General features: G+C 49.4%; 3 protein-coding genes across 4 annotated transcripts in view; 1 reads left to right on the plus strand and 2 right to left on the minus strand.

Moving 5' to 3' along the window:
* The window catches only part of KIF5A (kinesin family member 5A), a 43,917-nt gene extending 39,247 nt beyond the window's left edge, over positions 1-4,670 (minus strand). Inside the window, exon 1 of the mRNA XM_006171890.3 lies at positions 4,286-4,670. Coding sequence (XP_006171952.1) covers positions 4,286-4,414 — 129 coding nt within the window. The 5' untranslated portion in view covers positions 4,415-4,670. The remainder of the gene's footprint in view (positions 1-4,285) is intronic.
* Positions 4,671-7,418: 2,748 nt separating this feature from the next.
* DCTN2 (dynactin subunit 2) lies at positions 7,419-24,210 on the plus strand. 2 transcript variants are annotated; one of them, XM_006171892.3, is made up of 15 exons: positions 7,419-7,617; positions 8,493-8,561; positions 14,781-14,786; positions 18,572-18,668; positions 18,869-18,930; positions 19,251-19,349; positions 19,599-19,759; positions 20,227-20,377; positions 20,718-20,783; positions 21,175-21,213; positions 21,382-21,459; positions 21,550-21,621; positions 21,849-21,951; positions 22,063-22,154; positions 23,757-24,210. In XM_006171892.3, exons 1-15 carry the CDS (start codon positions 7,582-7,584, stop codon positions 23,841-23,843), a joined length of 1,218 nt encoding a protein of 405 aa, XP_006171954.1. In that variant the 5' UTR covers positions 7,419-7,581; the 3' UTR covers positions 23,844-24,210. The 2 variants fall into 2 exon arrangements, with proteins under 2 accessions (XP_006171954.1, XP_006171955.1); XM_006171893.2 differs by lacking the exon at positions 14,781-14,786 and having other exon boundaries at positions 7,420-7,617.
* A 162-nt stretch (positions 24,211-24,372) lies between these two features.
* The window catches only part of MBD6 (methyl-CpG binding domain protein 6), a 9,302-nt gene continuing 7,252 nt past the window's right edge, over positions 24,373-26,422 (minus strand). The window contains 4 exon segments of the mRNA XM_027769635.1: positions 24,373-25,346; positions 25,499-25,562; positions 25,784-25,836; positions 25,936-26,349. Coding sequence (XP_027625436.1) covers positions 25,272-25,346; positions 25,499-25,562; positions 25,784-25,836; positions 25,936-26,349 — 606 coding nt within the window. The 3' untranslated portion in view covers positions 24,373-25,271.

Below are 26,422 nucleotides of genomic sequence, written 5' to 3' on the forward strand. Positions count from 1 at the left end.
TTCTTTCTTTCTTTTTTTTTTTTTTTTTTTGGAGAGGTTTTTGCTATAGGGCGCGTGCGCTCACCGGACAGACAGAGACAGACAGAGAAACAGAAAGCGAGAAATCATCCCCTGGGGGGATGGCCATGCCACAATCCCTTCTCCTCCGTTCTCCTCTCAGGATCTTGGGCACGCATGCACACACACCCGGCATGAGTTTTAAGCCACCAAGTCCGGGACGAGAACTGCGGTCGACTACATGGGAGTCAGAGACAGCCATTATGCTAACTGCTGGTCCCCTATTATTCTTATCTTATAGATGAGGAAACTGAGGCTCAGAGATGCCAAATGACTTGCCTACAGTCACACGGCTAAGAAATAATACAGCATGGTTTCGATCCCAAGCACTGCCAAAGTGAGCAAAACCCTGAAATGTTAGCACTGCATCAGATCCTTGTTATGGCTTTTCCTTCCTTTCTCCCTTTCTACCCCCTTGGCTTATTCTCCAAGCATTTCCAGACAGAACTAAATAAACCCTGTCACCACTCCCTTTTTCCAGCCTCAATCCCATTTTCGGAGCTACGTGGTTCTCTCACTCATCCTTTCAGCAGCATCTCCCGCCTTCCGCCTGTAGACAACTGAAGACCCTGTACGTGGATGCAGCGTCGGAGACCAGAAGGCCAGCTAAATCAGAAATGCTCATGGCAGTCCCTCACCTTTTAGGAATGTCCCTGACATTCAGTCTCTCTCCCATCTCTGCCCTGCTCAAGAACCTCCTTCCAGAGTCTCACAGTCCAGGGTTCTTCATTTTTCTTTAACCCCACTCCCAGGCTCTTTCTGGTCTCCTCATCCGTTTGTGTATCTTAACACCATCCTGTAATTTCCACCCTGTGTGCTGACAAAAGTTAAAAGGGAGGGGGCCAGGATCAAGGGTCTGATGATGACCAACCTGTTCAACCCTCTGTAAAGCACTTGATAGAAGCTGAACTTCAAGTGCCGGCCAGATTTCCATAGTGACACCCCTGGGGATTGTTGCCATGGCAATGCTGGAGAGACACTGGCCACAGTGAACATTACCTCCCCTCTCCATTTTCCTTTATGAGAGATCCCCAAAGCTAAGGGGAGCCCTGCTCCTTCCCTTCGGATATCAAAGGAGTCTCGGGCCACCCCCGATGACACTGACTCTGCTCCAATAACCCTGCAGGTCCCAAGCTAGCATTTCCAAGTGAAATAGTTAATGGTTCTGTTTTTTTGTGTTTTATTTTTGACTCCTTAAGAACGCATTTAACCACTGGGAGACCTAAGGGAGGTGGCATAGGTACCCAGAAATGAGTGAGAGGGAGTGTGTGTGTTTCCTCACTGAAATCCCTCTCACAGCTGGTACAGATGCAGTAGCCCAGATAGTAGGCCTTAAGACCCTGCTGACAAAGGCCAGTGCAGAGAGAGGAACAGAGAGATTCTTGAATGGGTCCAGTGAAAAAGTCGCTCTGGATTCCGAGTATGCAAAGAGCAAAACAAGATGCACACCAAACACTGACAGTGACCCAGACACCCTTCCACTATGACTCAGGCTATTAACTGGCTCAGCCTCATCCCCCAGATTCCTGAGAGAAGTCAGAGGAGTGGGGGGAGAAACGAGGCACACAGAGCTGTCTCTCCAGCTAAGTCTCCTACCCTCTTCTCCGCTGAACAAAGCCCACGAACGTAAGCCCAGAGTGAACTGCAGTGCTGCAGAGCTATTAACTGGCTCAGCCTCATCCCCCAGATTCCTGAGAGAAGTCAGAGGAGTGGGGGAGAAACGAGGCACACAGAGCTGTCTCTCCAGCTAAGTCTCCTACCCTCTTCTCTGCTGAACAAAGCCCACGAACGTAAGCCCAGAGTGAACCGCAGTGCTGCAGAGGCAAAGGGGAGAGCCTGCACAGGAAGAAAAGGGATAATCTCTCCAAAACCTCCTCACTCTTCCCTCACCTTCCCAGACACCCTGGAAGCTCTTCCTCCATTAATTTCTCAGACAATTTCCCACACACTGGACCCCAAAGAGAGCTAGGGGAGAAAAGAGGAAAGACCTAAGAGATGTCTCTCCCTTGGGGGGGACCCTCAAGCATGTCCTCAAAATCATGTCTCCTGCAGCCCTCATCACCTGAAATGAGGAATGAACAGGAAGTCTGGGAAGGCAAGCTCTAAGACTGTTGCTGAGACAAAATGGCCCCCTGTAAGCATTTATCTTAGAGTGAAAGATTGACAGGGAGAGCTAGGGTGAGGGACAGAGAATGAGACAAAGGTATAGCTTACAAGTATCAAGCAAAACAGTCAAGGAAACACCAGCTGTGGACCTGAGATAGACTCTGAACTGGCAGGAGGCCTTGGGCCTTTCTTCATCTCTCCTCCCTACCTACCTCCCACTGTGTCTCTGCTGTTGAGCTGGGCTGCTGGACAGAGCACCACAACCCCTCCTGCCAACATCACCCCTACCCCATCCCCCCACACCAGGGTGGCCCAAAGAACCTAAATGAGCTGCTTCTGACTTGCCACAAAAACCTTCCAGAGCAGTCAGGCCTAAAGGTAGAAGCCTTTTGTGGATTTGCTCCTCATACCCACCCCCACCCCCCCACCACTTCTGTATCACAGCCCTTACATCTCAAGGGAACCTCAAGCTCTAATTCTCATAGCTGATGCTTGCTGTCTGGCTACTCAGAGAGGAATCCCCGGGGTTGGCCAGGCTTTTTGCCTGGCCATACTGACCAGATTGCAAAGCCTGAAGTCCCAGGGGCAGAAAGAAACAGAGGCCCTTTCCATGTGGCAAAAACACAGTCATAGACACACACACACACAGAAAGCATCCTTGAGTTCACAATATGGGTGAACTCACAGGGTGGTGACAGTAGAGGGCCTCTGGGGACAGGTAGGCAGGTCTCACACTAAGGCATGTTTACTCAAAGTCTCATTCTCACAGACTCAGAAGGCCCAGGCTTCCTCCTTTCCTTTCCTTCATTCCTTTAACAAGCTTGTTTCCAGCTGCTTTGAGCCAAGACTGTGGATCAAAGATACATAAGAAATGCCCCTGACCTTGAAGACTGCCCTCCCTCCTCAAACTGGCAACTGTTTCCTGGTCCAGCACCCTTCAGATCTACATAACTCTACCTCAAATCCTTTCACCCCACACAGCCTGAAGGTCCCTACCAACCCAGGAAAGGTGGAGTAGGGAGCCTAGACATTTCCCTTTGGACCGTCACAGATAAAGGTCCAGAACAGAAACCTGGGGAGGAAATGTGATGTAAAAGAAAAGGTGTAAGCTTCGGAGCCACAGGTCTGACTTAACAGTGAATTGACAGTGTGACCTTGACAAAGTCATTCAACCTCTTTGGACCTCAATATTCTCATCTGTAAAATGGAAATACGTATTGATACTACTTTGAAGTGTTGTTTAGGAGATTAAATAATATGCAGAAGAGTAACAAGCGCACAGTAAATATTAATTCTCCTTAGTACGATCTCTTCTATAGATAGAGATTGTCATAATAGGGTAGAGGAAGCTTGCTACTTTCTATTGGATCAAGAGAAAGAATGAATAAGCAAGTACCTACTAGCATCTCAGGGTTTGGGCTTTTTTATTTGTGGGGTAAGGGCAGTTGGGGAGTCTAAAATCCTCTTCCTATACCTGGGACAGAAAAGCAGACATGTCTTTAGGATCCCAGAGGCTTCCCCCCAAAGTTGGGTGTGGCATCAATGTATTTCTTTCCCAGAAAACCCTTCATCAGACCTATGCCCCCTCCCCCACCAAGTCCAGGCTGTAACTCCTTGAGGGGATGATGGAGGGCTTGATCCAAAAGCCCACCGCTATCCACAGCTCCACGGACCACCCTCCACCCTGCCCCTGACTGCTCATCTTCCATCTAGCCCATTCACCGGTGTCCCCCCTCCCTTCCTAGGTGGTGGGGGAGAGATCTGGGCCAAAAACAAAGAGAAGATGCTCCTTTCTCCGGAGGAGAGGGAAAGCGTAAGGAAAATACGGGGCTGGCTCTGAGGGGTGGGGCCACCGCAGGGAGTCGCACAGGGGAGCCGGGTCTCCAGGTGGTGGGGAAGTAGCCCCCTTTCACTCCGCAGACTTAGCCTCTGGCCAGGCCAGGCCACACCCAGCCATCCTGATGCAGGGGAGAGGAGGGGCTGCGGCGAAGGGGACCGGGGATGAGCGGCGGGGAGGGGGCCAGAGTGACAGGCAGAGACTAAGGCTCTGCGGGGGTTAGGGGAGACTGTCTTCGAGTCTAACCCTTCCCGAATCCCCCCGTAACCCCAGGGTGGCACTCACCCCAATGACGACGCTGTCGTCCCCCTGGAAAATGGGGATGAACTTGTCCCCCCGCAGAATTTCGGCCTGGTTCAGGGGCCGAAATCGGCAGAGCACCTTGATGCTACACTCATTGTTGGTCTCCGCCATGGTGGTGACCGGCAAGAGGCTGAGACACTTCGTAGGCTGCAGGGGAGCTGTGCGCTCTGGAGGAGGGGGCGCTCAGCTGAGGCCGAGGCGCAGGATAGGTGCTCGGTCGGTCGCTGGCAATTGAGGGCGCCGGGCGAAAGCCAGGGAGCAGGGCTGGGACGCGCTTTCCCTGTCCTGCGGCACCGGGATGCGGGCGACCTGGGCGTCTGGTCCTCTCTCGGCGCTCTGCCTCTCCGCCCCTCGCGCTGCAGCGCCGCGCTGCGGGCCTGGGCGGGGCCGCGAGGAGGAGAGGGGGCGGCGCTTCCTTCGCGGGCGGCGAGCCCCTCCACGTAGACCACCCAAAAGTGGGCACTTGGCTCTTCTCTGACCTCCTTCCCCGGCCCTAACGCTCAGAGATAACCTAGCCCTCACCTCCCCCCTCCCCACTACTCGCAGCATCCCACCCCCACACCCTGACCTGTTTGTGCCTCCCTCGACTCCACCCCCTGGAAGGGATAAGGAGGTTGAAGTGGGGTTGTCGCCTAAGGAAGAGGGTCAACGAGGCTTCCATTCCCTTTATTCCAGGGCCTGCCCTAGTCTCAGTCCTCTCTCCCGTTGGGAGTGCACTTCTCAGTACCCTTCCTCATCCTACTCCGCACACGCTCAGGAGTCGGGCTTCCAACCCTCTCAGCCCTGAAGGGCAAGGTGGGTGTCCAGATCCCACAGTGGGAGGAGTGTCAAGGAAGAGTCCCTTTCTCTTCTACATCTAAAGATGTGTCGTGTCCTGCTCTCTCCCCAAATGCACACTAAGTCCCCAGTTTGAGAGAAGACAAACTCCCATTCAGTGCTATCAGAATTCAAAAGCAGATCTAATCTTAATTTTGTCTTCTAAATTGAGGCTGGGATGGAGGTAACTTTTGCAAGAGAAGTCAGTCAGAAAGCAGTGAAGGAGGATGATAGGAATGGGTAAGGCCAAAGGGGCACTGAGAGGACCTCTAGAGCAAAGGCCTCCATTTGGATTTCAGGCAAGTCTAGGCACCTACATGAGTGTATTTTCTGTTTCAGTACCATTGGATAGACTCCCAACATGCAACCCTGCTTTCCTCACCTCCTTCCTATATAAGTAAATAAAAATGAAAATGCTAAGCCAAACCCAGAGATCCCTTGTCCTTCCGCCCCTTAGGTCAGATTCATGCTGCAGCCCCTGGGCAGAAGCACCTAGAAACTGGTCAGATTGATTTTTCTCCACATCACAGGCCTCTGCTGGCCAACAGAGAGTTGGACTGCAGGAGTTGAGGCACTAGGCCAAGGGGAGTGGCAGGGTGATGGAAGAAAGGAGAAGGGGGTGGAGGTTTGCTCAGCTATTGTCTGGTAAGTGTGTAAGGTCACTTAGACACTGTGGGGCAAGGAGGAGAGGCTGCTAGCCTGGCCAGACAGGATCTGATCACTCAGTGCAGTTGAGGGGCCTTTCTCATGTTGGGCTTACACCCCTAACCCACCTTGAATCTTCAGAGAACTGAAAGAACAGAGTGCGACATGAGGGATGGCCATAAGACTATGGAGAAAGAGAGGTAGAGGCTTGGAAAGGAGCCAGAAGAGAGAATCACAGTGAGTTCCAAACTCAGGAACTCTCCAGTCACTTGGTTTGGCACTGTTTCCAAGTGTCACAGCATTCTGCAAGCTCAGGAAACGTCCCAGCCTCAGGCCCCCGGGGGCTCCAAGGTGGCATCCTTAGTGAAGAAGTTTCAAGATGTCAATCCATAGAAGGCCACTGATAAAAAGTTCACCAGGTATGTCCTCTCTCCCAAAAGAATAATGCGGTGAGTTTTTTTTTTTTTTAATAAAGCTGGTTTTTACATTCAAAAGGACTATTTTTTTATGCTGACAGTGTGTCCTTAATGTTCTACCAAGTAATGATGGTGACCGTCGATAGCAGGTTCTCCCTTTTTAATGTACTTACTTGGTAAAATAAAAAGGTAGCAATACTATATCAATCCTCAAGAAGGTTTTATTTATTTATTTAAGAGAGAGAGAGAGATATTTCTGACAGGGTTCATCCACGTAGAGATTTTCTTGCCCCACACCACATACCCTGGAACCCAGGCCTTCACATGGTCCTAGCCTCTTCAGCTGTGCCTTCCTGCTGCACCACACCACCACAGCCACCACACCCATGCCTGCTGCCTTAATTTTATTGAAATTCAAAGATCTTTTTGTGAAGTGGTTAAGAGGACAGGGGGTTCCAACAGACATGGAGCCACCACTTACCTACTTATGAACTATAAGAGTGCCATATTTGAAACAAAAACAGGATGCCCAGCTAATAATGATTTTATTTAACTTTATTTGTTTATTTATTTTAATTCAATCAGAGAGGGACAGACAGAGAGAGACAGAGAGGGAAAGTGAGAAAGCAAGCTACCAGGTCCAGGATTCAAACTGCGATCAGATACATGGGAGCCCAGCACCCTTAACCACCATGCCACCTGCCAACCTCACCCAGTTAAATTTTAATTTCAGATAATCTTTTTTTTTTGCATGAATGTGTCTCAAATACCATTTTTGACCTATGCTTAACTTTTTAAAAATTCCATTAGTTCAACCTGTAATTCAAATTTAACTAGTATCCTGTATTTAATCTGACAACCCTAACTTCCGAAGACAGCTTAACTTTTCCATCAATAACATACCCTAAGCGTTTTCTAAATTTTACCAGTTGTTTAAAGCCCCGGCTGTGTCACAAAATGACTAGCTGTGTAATTTTTATTTAGCCACTTAATTTCTGGGAGTCCAAACCAGTAACTATAAAAGCTCTTTCACAGATTTGATGTAAAAATAGAAGCAGTTGCTTGAAATAGCTCCCCAAGGGGCGTTATGGTTCCCCACCCAAGCCCCCGCTGACCGGGACTACACATCCCACAATCCTAGCTGGCGTCCCCTTACCATTACCTCATTCCCTGGCCTCGTTCTCGCCAATCCCGGGCTCTCCAGGGGTGTGGTGGCGAGCTGTTCTCGCGATCTTTGCTTTACCCTTGTGCCGTGCTACTCCTGTCGCGAGACTTCCTGCTCCTCTGCCGCTCCCTTTGCCGCCGCCTTAGTCGGGGACCCGGACCCAGCCTCTCCCCTACCCGAACACCGGCCCCGGCTCCACCGAGGTCCCGGTCCCCCAGCCCCGCCTCGCCGCCGCCATGGCGGACCCTAAATACGCCGACCTCCCCGGCATTGTGAGTACAGGCCGGCCCGGGCTCCCCAGGACCGCGCCCCCGATCTCCCGAGGACCCCCAACAGATACCAGCCCGACCCCTTCCTCCTGCAGCCCCTCCTTGCTCCCTAGGGCCCCGGCCGCTCGCTCCCCTACTGGCGCTGCACCTTCGGACTTCTCTGGCCCGACAGGTCCGGGCCGTTGGACGGCGCCCAGGCCCCCTTTCCAGCAGTCGCCCGTTTTTCGGCCCAGAAATCGCCTCCGGGCGCTTCCCACTTATACCTGAGTGTTTCTACCAAACGTGTGAAAGCCGCCAGTGCCGCCCCACATCCAGCTCCAGCCCCGTCTCTACCCGACGCACACACACACCAGGCGACTTGGTGATGGCCTCTGTCCTGCCAAGGAAGAGGTGACCGTGACAGAATCTGTGCCACTTGAAGAACTCCGTCCTCCCGGGGTCCTGTGCGCCCCCAGTTCCCTCATGCACGTGCTGGCTGTACCCTTCTTTTGTGCTGCCCCGCCTGCATTCTTGGGGTGGAGATTGGGGCAGAGGTCCTTGGGTACTAAGGCCTTGAGTCATTCTCAGCCCTTGTGCCAGGTAGTGGTTACAGGGCCCTACTCAAAGATAGCCCTCACCTACTCTGGTCAAGATTGCCAAGGGCCCGCCCCCTTCCAGATTCAGGATTACATCTTTGTTACCACTTATACTCACCTCGTACCATCAGGCCCCACTTGTCCCGCTGAGACAGGGGAACTGACACGCTGTTCACAGGGCAAGTGGAGGACAGAACCCTGGCATCATAGCCTACCTTCTGTCCGCTGGTTCAAATGGAGCGGGGTACCAGCTGTTGTGGAGGCTGAGTAGTGAGGTGGGGTGGTCACTGTTTCTACCTGCAGGCCAGGAACGAGCCAGATGTTTATGAGACCAGCGACCTACCTGAGGATGATCAAGCAGAGTTTGATGCGGTAAGACTGTGTGCTGCCTCAGGACTACTCCACCGACCCCTCTCCCTTAGATAGGCCCTATCCCTTCTCTGGCAAGCTGCAGCAATAAGCGGGTATGCCAACCCCAGCCTGGGTGGTATGTAGGTTGCAGGGCTTACAAGTGAGCGATATCAGAAAAGGAGAGTCAGGTCAGTGGAATTAAAACCAACAAGACAAGTTGTCAGAGCCCTTGTCCTTGGGCCTTTTTAATACAATTGTAATATCTCAGAACAGGTTCAGGACTAATGATGAAGGCCCCCATGGGCTTTAATCCATGGTAATGAATCCTCAAGCCTGTTCGCTTTTGTATGAACTGCTTGAGGTTGGGAAGTAGACCTTCTATTTTATAAAGTATTTCAGTTGTTAACATTTTTGTTAGTATCCTGTTAACTTTGAAAAATAGGAAATACTTTATTTTTTTGCAACTATCCCGTATCCATTGGACAGAGCAAGAAAATTATTTGGAGATTTTTAGACAGATAAGGAACCTGATTAGAACAAAATAAATTGGAGGAAGAATGTAAATTTTCACATTAGCATGTAGCACTTTCTAATTTAAGAACTTGAGGAGGAAGAAATGGCGCATGAATACGTTTTAACCATGGTAGAAATTGCTTAGCATTGCTTATCTAATGCGTTCATTCTGTGTTGGTTTTTATGCAGCACAGGGGAAGAAATGTCCCTTCCCTCCAGGAGTTCCAGACTAATAAGAGAGTTAGGATCCATTTAAGATATATATGGGAGAAAAAAAAATTGAGTGAATAGACATCAACACAGTAAAAATTCTGTTTATAGGGGAAGGACCAAAACAAACAAACAAACAAACCTGTGTGTAAGCACCAAAGGAAACAGGTCTATTAGCATGTCTTACAGATTTCTGTTATGTCCAGAGAGTTAACTGGGGGTCACATTGATTGTATGAGATTGCAGAAATGGTGTGGCCAAGCATCTGTAGGAATAGGCTTAGAACTTGTGTCTGTAAGTCCTGTGGCTATGTCTGTGGGGCTCATTAATTCTGGGGAATGCTGGTTGCTGGCTTATAATGTATGGCTTGGCGTACTCACTTATGCCTTATTTGATTTCCCCATGTGGAAGTGGTTCCTATGTTGTGGGGAACACCTTCCCTGTGCCCTCTCTTAGCAGTGTGTTCCTTGTGGCTTCTGTCCTTGCTAGCATGTAAGTCTGTTCCTCAAGCTTGAGTATCTGGAGATAATGCAGATGATACTGTTGCCCAAGGTCCTAGGTGTGCACCTGTTACTCTGAGAGGTTTCTTAATAGGGAGCTGCCTCTGTCCTCACGGGGTAGGAGTGCCTGTGCTGAGGACCTCACTGAACTCACTGAACTACCACCATTCACAATCTGTTGAAAACTGACTGTAAAATATCAAGCCTTCATGGCGAAAGGACTTCTGCCCTTTGTCACTGTGATACAAACAGTATCATAGCAGTCCCCTATTCAAACAAAAAAATACATTGTAATTTTCCTTTTGAAGGTACTAGGGTATCTTGTAATGAAAAGAAGATAACACTGGTTCCATGCCTAGAAGAACCTGAATGTGCAGCTCCCATCGACCTTTTCTCCCCACAGCCCGAGCAGGCTTTAGTAGCATCTAGTGGAGTGATAGGTAGGGGAAAGGACACCTTGAGTGTGGGTTTCCTGCAGCACGGTCCCCAGGAGGCCAGTATGGAAGTGCATAGGATCTGGATGGTAAATACAGGAGGACCTGAGTTGCCTCCTTCGTGGGAGGCTCTGCTAAGTGACTCTTCCTGGGGGGAGTGAGTAGGGCGGGGTGAGCTTGAGCTGCTCCTGAGCCCTGGGCTGAGATGTTTCCTGATGTCAGCTAATGTTTCTGGCCCCTGCACGTCCCTGTGGGCCTCAGAAGGGCAGCTTTCGGGAAGTCAGCTGAGTAATGGTTCTGCCACTGCTCTTAATACTGACGTAAATGTGCAACTTGAGGAGCAATGAGTTGTATGTTTAGACAGTCAAGAAACATTGTGTCCACGAGGCCTAGATTCTCACTAGAAGCCTATCCCCTTCTTACCTGTCCACCCTAGCACAGGTGACAGTGCATGGCAATACTGTTGTGGCTGAACCATGAGGTTTTCAGTTCTTAACCCTGGCAACAGTATTCTCTGCCTTAGCCTCCAGATTCTTTTCAGCCTTAATTTTATTCGTTTTTAAAATTGGTAAAAATTACACATAAGACAAAAGATTCAAGACTATATAGTGAAGAATCTGCCCCATCCCTGCCTGCCACCCTTCAAGTCCCTTTCTTGGAGACAACCAGTTTGGCTAGTTTCTTGTAGAACCTTTAGGGGGCTCTCCAGATGTTTTTATTTATTTATTTTTTTCTTTTTGCTATAGGGCATGTTCATTCACAGGAGAGAGAAGGGACAGAAAGAGAGAGAAAGTGAGAAAGCACTTTTGTGGGATGACCACGCTGCAATCCCTTCTCCTCTATTCCCCACTCCAGATTTTGGGCACACATACACATGTACCAGGTGTTTTTTAAGCCTCTGGGACATGTAGGATCCAGCCACCTTAACCAGCACACAACCTGACTGGTCCTCCAGATTTTTATTTAAAGCGGTAGTCAGGTACCATTAACCCTTGCTGTCCTTTAACCATCCTCTGATTTCTTCACTGTGGAAGAAGTTAGATGACTAAGAAAATAGTGTCCTTTAAAGATCTTAACTGCTAATTTAACTTAAATGTAAAAGTTTTGCGGGACCAGCAGTTGGCATAATGGCTATGTCACTGGACTTCCATGTAGTCGACCGCAGTTCAAATCTTGGACCCGGTGGCTTAAACTCACGCCGGGCACGTGTTCGTGCATGCCCAAGATCCCGAGAGGAGAATGGAAGAGATGGGATTACGGTGTGGCCATCCCCCCTGGAGGGTGATTTCTTGCTTTCTGTCTCTCTCTGTCTCTATCTTCTGGTGAGTGCATGTGCCCTATAGCAAAAACCTCTCCTCCCAAATAAAGTAAAAATTTTGCAATTCTCCTAGTGGGGAGGATGGGAAGAGTAGTAGAAGATTTAAATTTTGCTACAGACGATACTGATTTCTCTACCATTGCCTTAAAATAATTATAGCAGAAAGTAAAATATTTTAAAACAAGAGTGGATTAGAACACTATTCAGGCTAGTCCTTTCCATCTCATTCTGGAAAAGTCTCTGCGTTTCACTCCCTTCCAGATTGATTGAGGCAATGAGCTTATTTGGAAACTTTTTAAGAAATGACTAGTTAGGAAAGCAAATTCCGAGGTGCAGTTCCCTGGCTCTTGGGCCCACAGCTTGCCTTGAATCCGTGAGGCATTCTGCTCAGAGCTTTTGAACTGCTGGGGCAAGTTTCTAACTTAATTAAGTAAATTAAGAAAACCTCTCTCTAGAAACAGGATTTAGTTCCTTCCTTTTGAGATGACTACCCCCGGTCCCATTTAAAACGAGGAAAAAATGACCTTGCCATAGTTTAGTGGGGCCCTGGCAGAGGCTTTAGTCCTCCAAAGGGTAGGCCTGAACACTCCAGCAGCCTGAGATGAGAAACAGGTCTTCTTCCTTACAGTTTGGAATACCATAGAGTATGCTTGATTGTGTTCATTGACTGTTGGCGCACTTGAACTTACCTGAGTTTTTCCTAATGCTTCCCCATCCTCCCTCCTCACCACCTTGCCTGGACACTAGTTTGCACAAGTAAGACCATTCAGTGCTTCTTCTTTGCATGGTTTTTTTTTTTTTTTTTTTTTCGCCTGTCATCTTGCATGCAATGCTCTGCCACTGTGCTGTTGTTGTAGCTGATAGTTTTAAATTCCAACAAGTCCCTAGCTGGGTCACTGAGCCTTCTGTTGGCCTTATGTTTTAAAGATCATTAATCAAGGTTTAGAAACAAAGCTGTGACCCGTGAGTCGTTGTCTCTTCCCCTGCTGAGGTCTGCAGAATGAAACTGTCCGTTGGAGGAAGGAGTAGAACCATGGAGGCTATTTCTGAACATGAGGTGTTTAGAAGCCAAAGCCAGGAGGGGATTGGTTGTCCTTTTCCTCCTCGGACTGAGATGGAATAAAGGAGTTTTTATGGAACAACTTTTAGCCATTCTAGATGAGAGTGGAGAACAAGGGAAATAGCCACAGTCGTCATCACTTCTTAGCTGTGTGTATGTGGACTATCCATGGGGAAGAACCTGCTTTAATACTCCTCTATGCTAAGCCTTCAGATAAGGGAAAATGGGTCGGGAAAGAGGTATTTTATGTAATTTTAAGACAATAACTTGGGTTATTTGTGCTTTTGTGAGTCTTTCTGTTTCTGCATCCCTCCTTTAGAAATGGATGAATGATCAGCATTATGCTGGTCCATCCCGGACAGTTTTATTCTACAGCTCTTTCCATCTTCCTTGTCATCATGGTTCTGAAGTCCCCCTGATTGCAGTGTCGTCATAAAGCCTGAGTGGCTCAGAGAGGCAGCAGTGGCCTCCTCCCCGTCTGATTTAGAACCCCAAGTCTTGCTCTCTGGAGCAGAGCCACTTAGCCGAGCCGCCCTGGGGAGTCTGGGAGTCCGTTAGGGAGGGGGACTGGCTGGGAATCACATGCCGGGTAAGCCAGTACCTGTGATCAGGGCACTGAGAACTTTCCAGTCCAGGTGGCTGTGATATACTAGGTTTCCATGGTCACTGTTACTATGCTGAGTGAGAGAAATTACTCAGCCCATCCATAGGACAGACCTGGAAGTGGTATATACTGTTTGCAAACTAATGTACCACTTTTCTTTAATTTTCTGCCCTCCCATTCTGCCATTCCTCAAGGTTTGGACTTGAGCTAGTAGCCCATTATCCTTTTTCTCTGGTGAGTTTCTGCCATGCTGTTTTTAGCTTGGTGGAATGAGGCAGAGGACAGTAAAATGTGTGTACTTCCCTTATATGTTCACATGTATGTACCCGTGAGTGCATATGCCCACTCTGTGCAGAGACCTCTCAGTCTAGACCACAGGACCTGGCGCCGCCTATGCCCTGGACAGAAAGAAGAGTCTTGGCTGGGCTGGACCCTAGCATTGGCCAGAGTTTGAGGTCATGTGGGTCTGGCTGAAATCTTGGGGCAGGGAGTACTTGTCCTTAACCCACTGTGGATTTTCATATATACATAGCCATCCTCAACCCTCCAATCTTCCATCTACCCATCAGAGCTCTTGGGAAGGCAGAGCAGACAGTTGGATTTCCCCTCCTGGCAGTTCTTAACTAATATTGCCTGGAAGTGGGAGCCCTATCTGTAGGGCCTGGCTAAAATAAGGCCTCTTTGAAATATTCTCACCCTTCACCCTTATCCACTCTGCAGCCCCTGTGCACAGAGGACTGTGGAAACATGTAGTGTAGATGGGCTGGTAGCTGTGCATCTTGGTGCGCTCTGGACTCTTTGTGCTAGCACCTTATTCTCAGAGCTGCAGGGTGAGTTACAACCACCCAAGTGGATACAAATGTACCAGGCTGCATGAAGGCCAAGATTTGCCCTGCCTCTCCTCTGGCAGCAGGAAATAAAAATGGAGGTATTAGGTACTCTGTGTTTCCTTAGACTTACCCCATGTACCTGACACATTTTGTTTGTCTGACCTAAAGCCATATCAGCCCACCCACATGAGAACCTCACTGGAACTGATTCTGCCATCCACATGTCTAATTATTCACAGCTGCAGAAACTGGGAGGTGGGAAGGCTTGGGCCACGAGCTAGTAAGGAGAAACCCCTCCCCACACACCGTAAGCATCGTAGCTCCTCAGTCAGCTGCAGGTCCTCAGAATCCCCTTAATCTCTGCTTCATATTTTGCCATTTCTACAGCTTCCCCTCTGCCTCAACCTTCTCCGCCTTACTTTCCTGTCCCGTGCACTAGCTCATAACACCTAACTCCAGTTCTCAGACCATCTTAAATTGCTGCTGGTAATGGCAAAGCTTCATGACATCCTCACCACCAGAGAGGAAAGGGTTTCATGCTCTTCTTTCTCTTGGGGTACGTGGTGACCCCCGCTGAAATTTTTCGGCCCCCAAGTTTTGCTAGGCTCCCCTGGGGCCCTGTGGTGCAGTGTGTTTGAAGACTGTCATGTAGTGCATGTGACAATTTGCTAATAACAATTTTGTCTTTTTTTTTCCCCCTCCCTTATCCCCATACCCCACTCCCTTTTCTTTTAACTCTTTTGATTTTCTCACCTCTGGGGAAACCACAAGGAGCTGGTAAGAAGCCTGACCTTTCATCTGCTTTTTAACGGGGTGTGCTGTGATGGGCAGTTGTTTCTCTGTCCTTTTGTCTCTTCTAAATCTTTCATCCCTCAATCAGTCCCACAGCCCCACACCCAGCTGACAACCTTTTCCTGTCTCAAAAGTCACTATATTGACATTCCTCCAGCTCATGCCACGGATCTTCCAGACCTGGCAGAGTAGGTGTCACTGAAGGACTAGAGCCTCAAGGGGCCCCGTCCTTGGGAAGCCTTCAAAGGGATATAGCACTGTTGGACAGGCTTCCTGGCCCAGGGCGTGCTCCTCCGGCAGGGACTAGGGGAATGAAAATGTTCTCCGTGTCCGTGACTGTTCAGAGCCTCTGAAACTCACCTCTGTGTGCTGACCCTCTTTTATAACCCCTGGTCCTGCTTAGGAATATAAATTAAAAAGGAGGTTCTTGGGACCGGCAGGTGGCATGGTAGTTAAGGGCGCTGGATTCCCACATGGCTGACTATAGTTCAAGTCCCAGGCCTGGCGGCTTGCTTTCTTACTTTCCTCTCTCTCACTCTCTCACTCTGTCCTCTGGTCAAAAAAATTTAAACAAGTAAATAAAGTTAAATAAAATTCTTTTTACATATTTTTAAAAGAATTCTTTATTTAATTTTATTCACTCATTCATTTATTTTATTATTATTTTAATTTGACTTGGGAGGGGGGTGAGAAAGCAAGTCACCAGGTTTGGGACTCAAACCTCTGTCAGCCCTATGGAAATGTCCGGTGCTTTAACCAGCACGCCACCTGCTGGTCTCCAATAAAATAATTCTTTAAAAAAAAAATAAAAAAGAAAGTGCTTACCTGCATACTGCCTGTGCATAAAGGATTAAATAATAGCTATGATTAATTTCTTTCCTTAGTCTGCGAGTTAGCCTCTTCTCTCTCTCCCTCTCTTTTTCTCTCCCCTTTTTATTTTTCCTTCTGAGACAAGGTCTAGCTTTGTTGCCCTCGAACTTGGAATCCTCCTACCTTAGCCTTCCAAGTAGCTGGGACTATAGGTGCTTACCATCACATAAGCCCTCTCCCTTTTGAAAAATGTGCTATAGTGTATGTTTGCTAAGGAGAGGGAAAGGGAGAAAGCACCCTCCCATGGGGCATGGTCATGGTGAAACTCCTTCATTTCTTTTTCCTGTTGGGATTTTGGGCATGCACGCACATAGTGCCTGATGTTTTTCAAGCTGCCAGGTCCAGGACTTGAGCTATGTGGTCAGCCATGTGGGATCCACCCACCTTAATTACCAGGCCCCTCAATTCCTCTTTTTTTTTTTTTTTTTTTTTTGAGAGGTTTTTGCTATTGGGCGTGCACGCTCGCCAGACAGACAGAGAGAGACAGAGAGATAGAAAGCGAGAAAGCGCCCCCCAGGGGGGCTGGCTATGCCACAATCCCTTTGTTCTCCATTCTCCTCTTGGGGTCTTGGGCACGCATGCACATGCGCCCGGCGTGAGTTTAAGCCCCCGGGTCCAGGACTCGAACTGCAGTTGACTACGTGGGAGTCCAACGACATAGCCGTTACACTAACTGCTGGTCCCTCAATTCCTCTTTTTTTAGGGCACATGCACTTGCTAGGCAGGTAGGGAGAAAGCATCTCCTAGTAGGGTGTGGTCATGCTACAATCCCTTCTCCATTTCTCTACCAAGCATGCACACACACCTGGCACATTTTTCAAGCCAACAGGGCCAGGCTTTGTACAGAGCAGTCGGCCATGTGGATCCAGCTCCCTGAGCCACTATAGAAGGCTGGCCCAAAGGGAGATTATTTTTTTAAGGATTTCTACCTGATTGGCTTTGATAGGGATTTTCACAGGGAGAAGTGGCATATTCTTGAGTTTGAACTTAAAGAAGATAGTTGTCTATCCTGTTCCTGAGTCCTCAGACAAACACTGTATGAAGGCCAGAGACCAGTGGGTGGCCAGTGAGTGTCCTAGCCATAACATTCCAGAGAAGGTTAAAGAGAGAGAATCATTTGGAACTCAGATGTCTCTTCCTCCAAGCACTTGAGTGTAAGCCGCATTGAGCCCTTTTGTTTTCCCTTGATCTAAAGCTCTTCCCCTCCGCCCAGCAATTCCTGAAGAGGTGAAGATGATCAAAGTTGACACACTCTTCTTACCCTTCTCCCTTCTTTTAAATGCTTCCACCCACCCTGATTGCTTCTCTGTTTATTAGCACAGAGGTAAAGGACAGAGCTGCTTTTTATTATATCTGCTGCTCTCCTCCATGATGTCCCTCCATGTCCCCTTCACGACCACACACCACACTCGCATGCAGGCAGAGGTGCTCAGGCCTGGCTGCCTACCCCGCCCCCTTAATGCCCTACCCCAACCAGGACAATGAAATCAGAGTCTATAGAGGTGGGTTCAGGCTTTTATTTGTGTGTTTAAACATTTTCTATGTGTTTAAACATTGTAATGTACAGGGTTGAGAACCATGGTCTCAAGTAAAGGAGAGAGGACTCTTCTTTTTTTGGGGGGTGGGGGTGGGGGGACAGGTTTTTGCTATAGGGCACGTGTGCTCGCCAGACAGAGAGAGACAGAAAGCGAGAAATCACCCCCCAGGGGGGATGGCCACACCACAATCCCTTCTCTTTCGTTCTCCTCTCGGGATCTTGGGCACACACACACACGTGCCCAGCGTAAGTTTTAAGCCACCAGGTCCAGGATGCGAACCGCGGTCAACTACATGGGAATCCAGCAACATAGCCATTACATTAACTGCTGGTCCCAAGAGGACTCATTTTGCCTTCCTCTTAGAGAAGGTGGCAGTGTCATCCCCAACAGAAAAGGACTTGAGGCCTCTTTCACCTTCCTTCAGTATTCTGGTGAAAGCTGTGCAGCCTCAGGCAGTTGAGGAGTGCCCAGTCTGGGTGTGGTCTTTAGACTCTAAACAGCAAGTCATGACTAGTAAGGAGGAACCTCTCTGCTTCAGTGTCTAGGATAAAGTCTCTCTCTGCTGTGTCTCCTGTGTGGAATTGCTGCAGTGCCTGAGGCACAGCAGAGGGATCAAGGAGAAGCAGCAGGTGTTGCAGCTTCTCTGTGAAGGGATGCTGGACTAGCTCCATTTCAGGGCCTACACCCAGAGGTGTGCTATTGGTAAGCAATTAGTGCTTCTCTGTGTTGCTTCTAAGGTAGACCTTTAAAAAATAACCCGGTAAGCCTGTGCCTCTTCTCACTATCCCCTGAATTCACTGGCTTCCTGGCAGTCTGGAAATGCCCTCTGCTATCCTTTCATATCTAAGAGCTGGTATCCTACCTTCAGGTGTGTAGAGTCCTAACTTCCGCACTCAGTGGCCTGATTGTCTACCTTCCCTCCTCTTTTTCCCTCCAGCCAGGATGGGAGGTCAGCTTGAAAGTAGACTTGCCCAGTGGGCAGGAGCTTTACTTCGGGGAGAGGGAGGTTAGAAGAGGTCATGCTGAGTTCTTGCCTTGAGTGCATGAATGTGCCAGATAACTGGGTGGGGCAGGGTGGGGTGGGGAATGGGGAGGCTTATGTACAGAGTGGGTGGGGAGGTTACTCTACCTCTGTTCCAAGTTGAATTGGGGTGCTAATATTTATATAACTGAGGCTCCTAATCTACCAGGAAGCTTCAGTTTCCTAGGTTGAGCCTGGGTCACTAGCTTAGAATATAATCACCCTTGTTTCCCTTGGGAAAAGTACAGCCCAGTCTCTTAAGGTTTAGGAGATTTTGTGGCATAAGGGATGTTCTAGGGTAGAAACGTGTGTGTCCTGGCCTGACCTACCTATTCCTACAGGAGGAGCTGACAAGCACAAGTGTGGAGCACATCATTGTCAACCCCAATGCTGCCTATGACAAGTTCAAGGACAAGAGAGTGGGGACAAAGGGACTTGGTGAGACTGGGCTAGAAGTTGATTGGGGGGAAGCCTGGAGGACAAGAATGACAAGTGGCTTCTTGTCCTCGGGTCTTAGTGACCTTTACTCTGGGGAAAGGGTCCCACATGGGACTCTCTTATGAAATCTCTCACAGTCACCTGCAGTGGAGACTGCTAGGCTTTGACACACCCTCAGTTCCATCTTCTTTTCTTGGCAGATTTCTCAGATCGTATTGGAAAAACCAAGAGGACAGGATATGAATCTGGAGAATATGAGATGGTTTGTTGTGTGTGTGTTGTGTATTGATAGGAATGGTATGGTGACCCCGTCTAACCAGCATTTAGGAGGGTGAGCAAGGACTACAGGGACCCTGAGTTTCTCCGGCTGGGCAACCCAGCAGGATGCAGTTGAGGATGTTCTGTCCCCCTGCTGTTTGTCCTGGAACATCTCCAGGCCTCGAGCCATCTCCATTCTCCACTAGGGTGTGGTGGACTGTGAGTTGGATATGATAGTGTGTGACTTAGGCCCAGGGTTTGGATGAATTCTTGAGGCTCCCTGTAATGGGAGGTGTAACATCACCTACCGTGCTTGTTCTTTAGCTCGGAGAGGGCCTGGGAGTGAAGGAGACACCCCAGCAAAAGTACCAGCGACTATTGCATGAGGTCCAGGAGCTGACAACTGAAGTTGAGAAAATCAAGGTAACTGCTAACTCTCTTCTCCCCCAGATGCTGTGACTTACACAGCAGAGGAGCACCTCCCTGCAGAAGAAAGATTCCCTAAGAGCTAAGGTTTCCAGAGTTTAGGAGGACACACGAATCTACATTCAGTGCTCTAGAAGGCAGTCTACCATGCTAAAAAAGATCCTGTGACATGTAGCCACAAGAGAGTCTGGGTCTGTTTTTCCTCCTGACTCATTGTCACCCCTCTCTCCATTACCTTTATACCAGACAACAGTGAAGGAGTCGGCCGCTGAGGAGAAGCTGACCCCTGTGGTGCTGGCCAAGCAGCTGGCAGCCCTGAAGCAGCAGCTGGTGGCCTCCCACCTGGAGAAGTTGCTAGGACCAGATGCCGCGATCAGCCTGACCGACCCTGATGGAGCTCTGGCTAAGTGGGTGCCCACACCTTGCTGGAAATCATTCCTGACTGGGATCGTGGAGATACTGAGCCAGCTAATGACAGGGATACTAAAGGGAGCAATGGCCTAGGTGTTTTGTTTTGTTTTGTTTTGTAGAGGTTTTTTCTATAGGGTACATGCGCTTGCCAGTCAGACAGACAGACAGGGAGACAGAAAGTGAGAAATCACCCCCCAGCGGGGATAGCCACGCCGCAATCTTTTCTCCTCCATTCTCCTCTCAGGATCTTGGGCACGCACGCACACGCGCCCAGCATGAGTTTTAAGCCACCAGGTCCGGGATGCAAACCATGGTCAACTACACGGGAGTCCAGCGACATAGCCATTACACTAACTGTTGGTCTCTGGCCTAGGTGTTCTTTAACGGTGACTGTGAAGCCAAAGAGAGAGAGTGACTGGCCCTCTTTCTTTAAGTCATGTTATTACTCTGCCTCCTGACTCAGGCGCTTACTGCTGCAGCTGGAAGCAACAAAGAACAGCAAAGGGGCTGGTTCTGGAGGAAAGACTACCAGCGGGACCCCTTCAGATAGCAGCCTGGTCACTTACGAACTACATTCTCGGCCTGAGCAGGACAAGTTCTCTCAAGCTGCCAAAGTAAGTGTGTGTATGTATATACAGTGTTGTTTAGAGGGATCAGGAGACAGGGCCCTAGGGATTTTCCTGCTTCCCTCCAGGGGATCCGACCTGTGGAGAGGGTGCTGGGAAAGCTTCTGATTTCTCTTGATATCTCATTCTCCATGATCCCCTCACCCCTGTACTTTCAGTTAGGATTTTAAGATTGTGGCTAGCAAAGTGTTGCAGGCAGAGTGCCTTGGGAAAGAGGAGAGGGAGTGGAGGAAGAAGGGAGTGGCAAGTGTAGAAGAGCAGGATCTTATTCTTCCCACTTACAGCGGCAGGGAGGTGAATGACAGATCTCACTCCTCCCTCCCACTAGGTTGCAGAACTCGAGAGGCGCCTGACAGAGCTGGAGGCAGCTGTCCGCTGTGATCAGGATGCTCAGGTCAGGTGTTCTCTGGGCCCTCAGGTCCTACACCCTGCAGTCTACAGCATTCCACATGAGCGGGCAGGAGTCAGAAAGTGTTTCAGTTGTAAGGATTAGTGGGTTGGGCCGGCAGGTAGTGTGGTTAAGGGCGCTGGACTTCTACTTGGCTGACTGTGGTTTGAGTCCTAGACCTGGCAGCTTGCCTTCTCACTTTCTCTCTCTCTCTCTCTCTCTTTCTCTCTGTCCTTCTCTGGTCAGATTAAAATAAATAAAGTTAAATAAAATAATTCTTAGAAAAAAAAAAAAAAGAGAATGAGTGGGTTGTCAGCTAGAACCAAGAAGGATGGGAGAAAGTGGTAATCACATGGAGATTTAAGGACGGTGATGTCTCCCCTCGCTTTCCCACCAGAATCCCCTTTCTGCAGGTCTACAGGGAGCTTGTCTTATGGTAAGTGTGGGAAGAATTGGGGTGTTTGGATTGCAAAGAGGATATTGGGACTGGGTTTGCTTTGAGTTATTTTGGGGGTTGTAGCTATAAGTTAACTAACCAGTGGAATGTGGGAGGCTGCTTCTTCTTCTCATCCTTTCTCCTTCATTGTTTCAACTCTTACCTCAGGAGACTGTAGAGCTGCTGCAGGCCAAGGTGAGCGCCCTGGACCTTGCAGTTTTGGACCAAGTGGAGGCCCGGCTACAGGTATCAAGTGAAAGACAGTTTGGTTTATGGGTAGCTTGGGACTTGAAAGCCGTGTGTGCCCTCACTTTCAACCTTAAACTGTGCTTTCAGAGTGTCCTGGGAAAGGTGAATGAGATTGCAAAGCATAAAGCCTCTGTAGAGGATGCAGATACACAAAGCAAGGTCAGGAAAACACCTCTATCTTCACACCTCTTTCCATTTCCGTGGTTCTCCAAGTGGCCATACCAAAGCCTGGGAACTCACTGAATCCTCAGGTCCCTATCATCATCAACTCTCCTCAGCTGAGGTCAGGGCAGTGCTCCTCTCTGCCTAGTTGGCCTGTCCCCTCTCATAAAGTAGCAGTCACTGGCTGCCTCTGCCATCCCCCTAGGCCCTCTTGTGCCCTCCAGGTGCACCAGTTATATGAAACCATACAGCGCTGGAGTCCCATTGCCTCCACCCTTCCTGAGCTGGTGCAGAGACTCGTCACCATCAAACAGCTGCACGAACAAGGTGAGGAGCCAGCTGCCAGGTGCTGAGAGTGGATGAAGAGTGGGCAACCTCAGCTTGCCCCTCCCGTCTTGGGTCCTAGGCTCTGCCATACCTTTGCTACTTCTTTTGTAGCCATGCAGTTTGGGCAACTGCTGACACACTTGGATACTACCCAGCAGATGATTGCTAGTTCCCTCAAGGACAATGCCACCCTCTTGACCCAGGTATGTGTCCCTTTATTGATCTGCTCTCTTTTCTCCAGCACATACATGCTGGGTTTTCGAGCTTATCTCGTAGGGTTCTGCCTTAACACTGTTCTGTAGCGTGATGCTATGGCAGGGGCTTGGTTTGAGTCTGTTTTTCAGTGTGTGTGCCCCTAAGACAGCTTAATCCATGAGCATCCAACTGTCCACTTGGAAAAGCACACCTCCCTCAGAGCTGTGTGGATTAGGTGATATGTGGTCGAATTGTTGGGAGTTAGTAAATGTGTTTTCTTATAAAACCTACCCTTGGGACCAGCAGGTGGCGTGATGGTTAAGGTATTGGACTCCTACATGGCCAGCCACAGTTTGAGTCCTGAACCTGGAGGCTTGCTTTCTCACTTTCCCTCTGTCTCTCCCTGGTGAGCACATGTGTCCTATAGAAAATTAAATAATAATAATAAAATTAAATAATTTAAAAATAAAGACCTACCCTTTTCTTCTGTAGCCTAGACTTAAGTTTATACCTCCATCCCTGGCCAGAGGCAACTGAGCCTAGTATAGTGAAAATAAAAAGGGCTCTGAAATCAGGAACCAGGCTCCTATCTGGTTCTGCTACTTCCTTTCTGACCCTGGCATGAACAGCACCTGCAGTCATTACAGCAAAGCTGGACACATAGAAAGTCCTCAGGTTTTGACAGAGGCTTTTCTCAGTGCTGAAGGGAGCATAGAGTCAATAGAGCAACATCACAGGACCATCAAGATATCTAAATGAGGGACCAGCAGTTGGTGTAATGGCCATGTCGCTTGACTCCCATGTGGTCAACCATGGTTCAAGTCCCGGACCTGGTGGCTTAAACTCAGCCGGGCGTGTGTGTGTGCGTGCATACCCAAGATCCCGAGAGGAGAATGGAGAAGAGATTGCGGTGTAGCCATCCCCCCTCTGAGGGGTGATTTCTCGTTTTCTGTCTCTCTGGTAAGCACATGTGCCCTATAGCAAAAACCTCTCAAAAAAAAAAAAAAAAAAGAAAATACATATAAAGTGGACCTGCCGGAGGCCTGGTGGTACACACATACTCAACTGTGCTGTAAGTCCTGGATCTAGCACTTGAGAAACATACCAGACGCAGGTGCGTGCATGCCCCAAATCCCGGGGGAGGCAGAGTGGAGAAGGGGCTGCAGCATGGCCATCTCCCCTGGGGGGTGCTTTTTCACTTGCCACTGCCCTGTGAGTGCACACACCCTATGGCAATTTTTTTAAAATTAGGTTTATGTATATATAGTACTTGCTATATTACTCTTCTAGAGTAGTTTTCTAAAATTTGAGCCAGTTAAACTCATTTCAACAAAATCTTGTTTGGCTCTCCTTACATTAAACAGATAAAGAACTGTTCTGGTTGAAGTCATGATGGGGGTTCTTGAGTTCTGCATACTTGGCAGACCCTGTGTAGGTCCATGGTATTCCAAGGGTAGTTTGAAACTGCTGTTACAGACACCCTCTGAGGCTCCTAAGTTATGTATGCTTCCATTTCTGTCCTTGATTCTAAGAGAATTTCTTCAGGTTCTCATCCAGTCACATGAACATGTTGGCCTACCAAAGAGTACAACCTCTCTATCACTTTGTAGGTGCAGACAACCATGCGTGAAAACCTGGCCACAGTTGAGGGGAACTTTGCCAGCATTGATGAACGGATGAAGAAGCTGGGGAAGTGAGCACCTTTGGGAGCTAGAAAACGGGGGTAATCCTTACCCCTCTGAACTCTGTTAACAACTTACATAGGGTTTCCCCTTCATTATAACTCACATCCCAGTCCCGTTTGATACTGGGGGCAAGGGTTCTTCTTGCATGTGGGGTTTGTGCCCCTCCCCTGATGAATAGAGAGCGGTAGCTGGGGGATGTTAGATGGTGGTCTCCCCTCGGCCCAGGGTAAGGCTTGTGGGCCCAGCCACATGCCCGCTCATGTCCAGTACTGCTTTGCCTGGTGAGGGGAAGGACTGGGTCCTGTCCTCCAACACAGCTTCTGTGGCTGACTGTACTACTGTACAACTGTTTCTGATCATTAAATGCCGTTGTACTCTGTGTGGCCTCTGCTGTGTTTCCTGGGGAAGAGGCAGAACTGAGACACAGACGAGACATTCGCAGCATAATAGGCAGTCTAAGCCACTCTCTACTAGAGAAGGATTTAAACTACAACCGGTTCTAACCAGAGAACTAAATAAAAAATGAATACAGAGCCAGAGCCAGAGTTTCAAAATATTCTCATCTGTTAAATTAAGAGTGTCTCCCATAGAAAAGCAGTGGAGGCCCCACAGGGCAAGTACAAAACAGAATTAAAACTCCCAAGGGTCTTGTCTTTACAAAAGAAAAGGCAGGAGGCAGCCCCTGGACAGCTGGTCATGCTGGCCGCTCCGGTTGGACCACGTTGCATAATCCTCAGTCGCATCATCACAACGTCTCTGAGCGTTTTGATGGGGGGAGAAGGGGCAGTGTAGTGTGTATGGGAGGAGAGGCCCAGAGGGCTCTCTTTGCCCCTTTACCCCCTTTTTATATCCCAGAGGAAAGTAAAAGGAACCTGGCTACACCTTGAAATGAGGCTATGTGTTTCAAACCTGGGGACAAGGGTAAGAGGGGATCTGTGCTTTGAGCAACCTGAGCCAGAGGCAGAGGGGTGTTGGAGGGGTGCAGGGAGGATGCATGATGCTTATTGCTTTGTACCTTTCACTGGGAAGGAGGACAGCAGCCAACAGTAGCTCACAGGTTTGTAAACTGAGCCTGCTGGCTTTAAGAAGGGAGGCAATGAAGTCGAATTAAATATAAAAGAGTCATTTGTGCAAAAATAACTTAAACAAATAAAAGACCTGGGGAAGGGGGTGTTCCCCTTAGCGCCTGGTGGGGAGACGGCCATATACCACCCCCCCCAGGCCTTTTCAGTGACATGGCTTTGGGGGGAAAGGGGTGAGCTTCCCTACCCCCTGCAATGGCTCAGGATGGGATTGTAGGGGAAGGGCTTGCATTTGTGCTCTGAGTGGGGAGTAGTGCCCCCACCCACTGTCCACAGGTGCAGGTGGCTGGCAGGGGCTCCCAAGGCTCAGCACTCAGCTCTCCCCAGTCAGGGTCAGATCCAGCTCCAGGTATGGCTGCTATGGGGCCAGTTTCCTCCTCTTGTTTTTGGCAGGACGGCCAGGGCGGGCCCGGGGAGGCAGAGGGACAGCCGCCTATCCAAGAGGGGAAGTCGAAAGAAGTGACCAATCAGCTAGGTATCAGGAAGTCTTTTATTTTCTCCCCACTCCCTCTGACCCTCCTTCCCTCCTGCCTCATCCCCAGCATAACTGTACCCATATACCCACCCACCCACGCACGCACTTACTCGGGTTGTAGGGCTGGGTTCCAAGGTCACGTCCTGGCGGGAGCTATTGCTGTTCCGGGTAGGGCTGCAATGAGGGGCACAGGTGATCAGGAAGAGCTCCCCAAGTATCAGGTGAATTTCAGAAGTTTGGGTGGGAACTCGCTACATGTGGGTAGTAAAGGCATAGTATCCTTACTCATATTCAAGGAAGTATCTGCCCTCTGAAAACCAAGCCCCTATTTGGACATCTCTACAGTCCCTACACAAAGCAGGCAAGAGTCACTATGGTGGTAGGCCCACACTCACTTGTATTTTCTCCTCCGGCCACGACGAGACTTTCTGACTAACCCCGGGGGCACCTGAGAAGAGATGGACTGTGTGTGTGAGGAAAGTGCCACGAGGGCACGCCTCAGCCTTTCCTCCGAGCTGAGCTCAGACCTCCTTCACACCACACTCACCTTAAGGTCCTCTGAATGGGGCCCAGGAGGGGGTGGATCCTTGGGCTCAGCACCCCCTTCAGCCAGCTCCCCATTATGCTGCCAGTGGTGGGTCCTTCTTGGGGACCGTTCCATTTGTCCATTGAAGCCACCACGTGTGCCCCACTTGAGGGCCAGTCGGCCAGGTTCCCGCCGGTTGCCAGGCTTTCTGCCCCGACCTGGCCTGGCCTCACCATTAATGCCCCTAAGTCCCCCTCCTCCCCTCCGGCCCCGTTTCCCTGACCCCCTCCCAGTGAGCAGCTCAGGGACTGGGGGGTCGGGAGAACTATGGGGTGGGGCTAAGGCACTGAGGGGAGGCCGGGCAGGCTCCGGTTCATGGGCTGAGGCAGGGCTCTCGGGGGGCAGGCAGGGGGCTTCTGGCTGCTCTGGAGGGATCTGTTGGAAAAAAAAAAACAAAAAAACAAAAAACCTCTGTCACTTTCAAAAACTCCTTCTGCTACTTACACTC

Source organism: Tupaia chinensis, unplaced genomic scaffold (genome assembly GCF_000334495.1).
Source record: "Tupaia chinensis unplaced genomic scaffold, TupChi_1.0 Scaffold150006_1, whole genome shotgun sequence".
Classification (NCBI taxonomy): domain Eukaryota; kingdom Metazoa; phylum Chordata; class Mammalia; order Scandentia; family Tupaiidae; genus Tupaia; species Tupaia belangeri.